The following is a 5,238-nucleotide window of genomic DNA, read 5'->3' as shown; positions in this document are numbered from 1 at the left end:
AGTAACGGACTCGCGTGTTGGCTTCGTCGCACTGGCAGAGGTGATATCCGACGGCGATGAACGACGTGTCGACGGCGAGAATGACGGGGGAGGGGGAATCATAATTAATGGCTCGGAGGGCGGGGGATGAGAGTAGTGCGTCCTTGAGGTCTTCCTGCGCCGCGATTTGCTCCGGACCGAACTCGAACTCGACGTCCTTCCTCGTGAGGCGTACGAGCGCGTTGGCGCGGTGAGCGAAATTACGGATGAAGATTTGAACAACGCCGATGGTTCCGAGGAATGCTCGAACGTCGGATAGAGTAGCGCAGGGACCCCAGTTGCGTATTGAAGCAACGCGAGAGTCGTCGGGGAGGCGACCTTGAGGCGTGCAGCGATGTCCGACCACCATGATTTCGCGAGCGATGAGGACGCTTTTGACTCCTGAACAGGTACCTCCGGCGTAGCGCATTCGAGTGACCATGTGGTTCATGTTCTCGAAATGCTCCCATACGAAGCGTCGAATGCCGCGGTTCGAAGGGAGTCGTTCGTCATCGTAGTCGGATTCGGGACCTTTGACGGGAACATCGTCGACGTAGGGCACCGTAATGTGCGGAATCTCGGGCTGGAGGATGTAGGTGACGTCGTCGTGGAAGATCGGGACTGAGTTCGTCCAACCCATCGGGAGTGTTACCAAGCGCATGGCTCCGTAGGGTGTCTGGAATGTCGTTAGATCTCTCGAAGACTCGGCGATGAGTCGTTCGTCGTAGCCGACGTAGAGGTCGAGCATGCCGCCGCATGGTCTTCCTCTGAATTGTTCTGCGAGGTATTCGGGCGTCGGCGGTACACCGGAATGTTGGATCGTGACTGCATTGAGGGGCTCGAGGGAATGGACAAGTTGAAGAGATTTACCGTCCTTCTTGATGACACAGAACCACCGCGATCGATACGACGAGTTCAATGGCTCGTAGACTCCGGCGGCGATCTTTCGCTTGATCACCGTGCAGACTTCGTTGTAGATCCCGGGTGGAATGGGAATATTCTTCTGCACCCAGGGCGTGTGAGGAACAACGGGGAAATCGATGGGGGGGAAGTGCTCGGGCTTGAAGCATCCTCGCTCGTCGTCGGTCCATGCGAAGGCTTCATTGTGCAGGCACATGAAGTGGTGGAGGACTCGACGTTCTTCGGGAAGTAGGAAGTCGCCGTTGTGAAGCTTATCGGTTGCTTCGAAGCATTCAAGGGTGTACCGACCGGTAGGTTTGAACGGCGGAGGGTCGGTCGAAAGCTTAGGCATGATGGAGAGAGGGTTGCCCTTGATGCCTCGAAGTATTCGAAATTGTTCGGGGACGGCACCAAGGACGGGTCGGGTTTTGAGAGTGACAGGCTTGTATTTCTTCTTTGTCGCGGCGAGGATCTTGTGCGTTGAAGGGGTAGAAGTCGATGTCATCGAAGGAAAAGGAAGAATTGAGTTGGAAAGCTGTGAGATGGACTTCGTCGGAGGAGGAGCTGGGGGAGTCGAAGCAAACGGAGCTGAAAATAGAAGAGTCGAAGCCCACGTCAAAGCGTTCGACGGAGCGGCATTAGAAACTGTATTGTCCGAAACGTAAAGAGACTGCAAATATGAAGAAATGGAGGTGCATGTGGAGAGGTACAGCGACGAAACAGCATTCGGAGTCGAGGAATCAATCGGAGAGACGAAGGAAATACTTGGTGTTACCCCATCGTAGTCGATGACTAGCGCGGCTTCTCCTTGATCATGGGGAATCAATTCCTCGAAGCGAGAAAATGCGATTTGCGACACCCGAGAGGATGCTGCCAGCTTCGCGATCTTCCTCGCGCGTACGTCGGAATCGTGACGGTTTCGCCGGTGTTCGGACAGAGGATTGTAATGGTCTGGTTCTCGTCGGCGAAGTTCTTGACGACGCTCTGCGTAAGCACATCGAAGGGTCGGCCGAGGAGGATGTCGTATGCTGCGTTTCGAATGACGTGAGCCTAGAGATACAATACGATCTCACCGATGCGGAAGGGAACGTTTCAAATGAGTCCCAACGATCGGTCCACCTCGCCGTTTGCCGATTGCATGTTCAGCTGGATAGTAGGATCGAAGAGGAGGTTGAGGCCCAGACAGACCTCTTCCGACATGGCGACGATCTGCGAACCGGGGTCGACGATGCATTCGATTTGCTCCTTGTTGTCGACCAACGCGATGATCGAATGAATCGCATTCGAATCGCGTGCGATGGTGAATTCTGCGGGGTGCTCGCCGTGAGGGATGTGCTTCAGATAGGTTTCATATGGGTCGGGGACGATTGTAGCACCGGGTTCCAACGTTGCACCTGAACACAAGAGCTGGTTGACGGCCATGACCTCGTCGGCGCCGATTTCTACGATGTGGGCCGACGTGACGGGTTCCGTCGAGACTCGCTTAGGGGTGACGGCGTCGCGGTACTTGTTTCGAACATCGGGCGCGATTGACAGCAACTCTTCTGGGGTTAGCATGACGAACGGCGACTTCATCGAACGCTGAAAGATCTCCTCGGCGAGCTTCGGCTGGATAACGGGGACGATGGTCTTGTACGCTGGTTCCTTGCCCTTGTCGTTCGAGGGCTTTGGCGGAGTTGCGAAGTTTCGAACGTTTGGCGGGGCGTATGTTGCGTCGCGAGCGTTTGCGAAGGGGTGTACTGGTGGTGCTGGGGGAGCGGATGTAGTAGGTCGAGACGTGGATTGTGTAGGCGAGGAGGAAGACGGCGCAGGTGCTGCTGCTGGTATCGTCGGATGCGGGGCCGTGCTTGTCGAAGTGCTCGGGGGCGCCGCCACTCCTTTTGATGTACCAGATCCCGAGGCTTCCGCGCTCTTTGGGACGGCTGGCATCGTGGGCTTCTTCCGCTGTAGAATCTCGACGCCGTCGAAGACCTCCCTTCGCTTCCGAAGCTGAAGGAGTTCTCGCTCGAGCGCCTCGATCCTACTGCTGGTGTTGAGCGTGAAGGTTTGCATAGTCGAGCGATCATCGATCTCGAAGAGCATCATCGGAGCGGCGGGTGCTGCGGGATTTCTTCTATGCCACTCGTAGATTCGATCCCGTATCGTGAGACCAGGGATAGTGCGGGGGCAGAAGCTTCCGTTTGGAAGGACGATCTTGCCTTTGGTGTTACGCTTGCACTTGCCGTCCCGGATGTCGATCTCCGCGAACTCGCAGGTGCCTACCCTGCAGCCACGATTGCCGCAGTAGTGGCACGTCTGTTCAACTCCGCTGTTCTCGTGGACGTGGACTGCAGCTTGTTGTCTCGGTGCGGGGGCGTGGTTGTGCGTAGCGTGTGTCGTCGGCTGAATGAGTGTTGCGATCGTTCTCGATAGGCTTTCGATGATCATTGAGATGTCTTTGGTTTTGATCATCCCAGGGGGCACCATTGTCGAAGTGTTCGACATCGAAGCAATAGCCTGGTTAGCCGCTGTCGTAGGTGTGCTCGATGTACCGTGTAGGATGAACGTAGCCGCCGCGTGAATCTCTGCCATGGTGTACAGGTCGTCGGCGTAGTGATCGGGATGCTTGAGATGCAGTCGGGTCTCGAGCCGTGTGAGCAATGCTGGCTGGAATCCTTGAAGAAATGCGCGACTTTGCTCGATAGTGGAGAGCCGGTGCTGTGCGATGAGATTTTTCGTAATGGCCATGAAGTCGCGGTAATAGCAGCCTAGGTCTGCCGCGTTGTGAATCCCGATACGAGCGCGTTCTCCGATGAGCTGGTCCATGTCCGCCAGCGACCACTTTCTTGTATCGTCGGCGCCAGGATAGAGTGCTCGTACGTTGGCTTTCCAGTCGTTGTAGCTCTTGGCTACGTCGATGAAGGACTCAATGGTTTCCCATAAGTCGGCGACGTCGATCGAAGGGTACCGAACGGCCCACTGTTTCTTGGCTGCTTCGTCGGTAATCTGACACCGGGTGAACAACACCTCGAGGTCCTGGAAGTAACGCCGAAGCGAACGGACTTCCGACGGGTCGAAGCTTGGTGCCGTCGAATGACCGCGCGGGGGCATCAACGGTGTGTTCGTGTTCTGACTCATGTTCGTGGTGTTAGTAGGAGCTGGGCTCGAAGAGGACGCGGTAGTAGTCGAAGGAATCGTAGGTGCGGGCGGTGCGGCGTTGGAGTTCGAAGCTGCGTTCGAAGGTGCTAATGGTGGTGGAGGTGCCAGGTCGGATGTAGGTATGACTGAAAGTCGCGAAGAGGATGCGATGGGCGGCTGAGCGTGGGCGCGAACAGAAGATGGAGTCGGAAGTACGAGATTCGAAGTAGATGGGATGGGATCCTCGGGTTCGGGCGAAGAACCGGATCGTTCGAAAAGTTCAGGAGTCGAAATGTCGTAATCGGAAGTAGTGAGGCCTAGAAGCTCGGGGGAAGAAGTGCGTTCTTCGGCGGTCGAAGGGATTGGTTCTTCTTCAAAGTCGTCCTGGAGTTCTTGGTCTATCTCGTCTTCCTCGTCGCGGTCGAAGTCACCGGGAATTGTTGGAGAGGGAGTCGATTGCGTTCTGGAGGAGCTGTCGAGGTTCTCGGCGGCGCTACGGCTAGCAGCCTCACGCGCTTGCGAGCGGGTGACTACTGGAGACGTTTTCGGAAACCCGAAAGCGGCGAATTCTTGCCTGAAATCCCCTCGCGGTGGGCTCCAGAAATGATATGACCTACGAAACCCTAACCCCTAACCTGGGTGCGACCTAAAGGGACTAGAGAGACGGATTATAGTCTAATGAGAGGGGAGTTAGCAGCAAGGTGTCCCGCGGTTCGAGTGAACACGAGAAACGCCTTCGGAAAAGGCTACGAACGCTAGGGAAGGTACGAGGTGGCTTCGACACGTCGTCGAAGCTACTCGGAGGCTGGGGGTGGTTAGTGGAGACGATCAAAGCTCGGCAGAGCTCTTCGACGTATCGTAGAAGGAAAGAAAACGACTCAAAGGGGGGGGGGACTTAGCTAGGACGCGGTTCGCAGTTTCTTCGACAATCGTCGAAGTCGAAGGGTTCGTCGAGACTGTATCGACGAGTAAACGCAGTGGACGAGGTTTCGAGGTTACGCAGTGAGGGACGAAGTGGCGCAGTTTTAAGGCTTAGACGCGGGGCGAACTCGACTTATGAGCTCTGAACTCGAGGGGGGAACCGGATCTTGTCTTTTTGGAGAGAAGTACGACAGATTTTATACTACACAGGACGCTACGACTATTCAAGAGTGGCATACGAGTACAAGGGGCTTTGCATTGTTCCTCAAGAAGCTGCCTCAC

The 5,238-nt window shown here is 55.9% G+C and overlaps 1 protein-coding gene across 1 annotated transcript in view; it reads right to left on the bottom strand.

Moving 5' to 3' along the window:
* Window positions 1–2,010: 2,010 nt before the first annotated feature.
* POSPLADRAFT_1133062 (hypothetical protein) overlaps window positions 2,011–5,238 on the bottom strand; it is a gene marked incomplete at both ends in the record, with an annotated part of 4,714 nt that continues 1,486 nt past the window's right edge. Inside the window, one exon of the mRNA XM_024484296.1 lies at window positions 2,011–4,648. Within this exon, the coding sequence (XP_024342524.1) occupies window positions 2,011–4,648 (2,638 nt within the window). The remainder of the gene's footprint in view (window positions 4,649–5,238) is intronic.

The sequence above is a fragment of the Postia placenta genome (genome assembly GCF_002117355.1).
Source record: "Postia placenta MAD-698-R-SB12 unplaced genomic scaffold POSPLAscaffold_2, whole genome shotgun sequence".
NCBI lineage: Eukaryota > Fungi > Basidiomycota > Agaricomycetes > Polyporales > Adustoporiaceae > Rhodonia > Rhodonia placenta.
The sequence above is the reverse complement of the archived record's forward strand: the minus strand, read 5'-3'. Positions and strand labels throughout refer to the sequence as shown.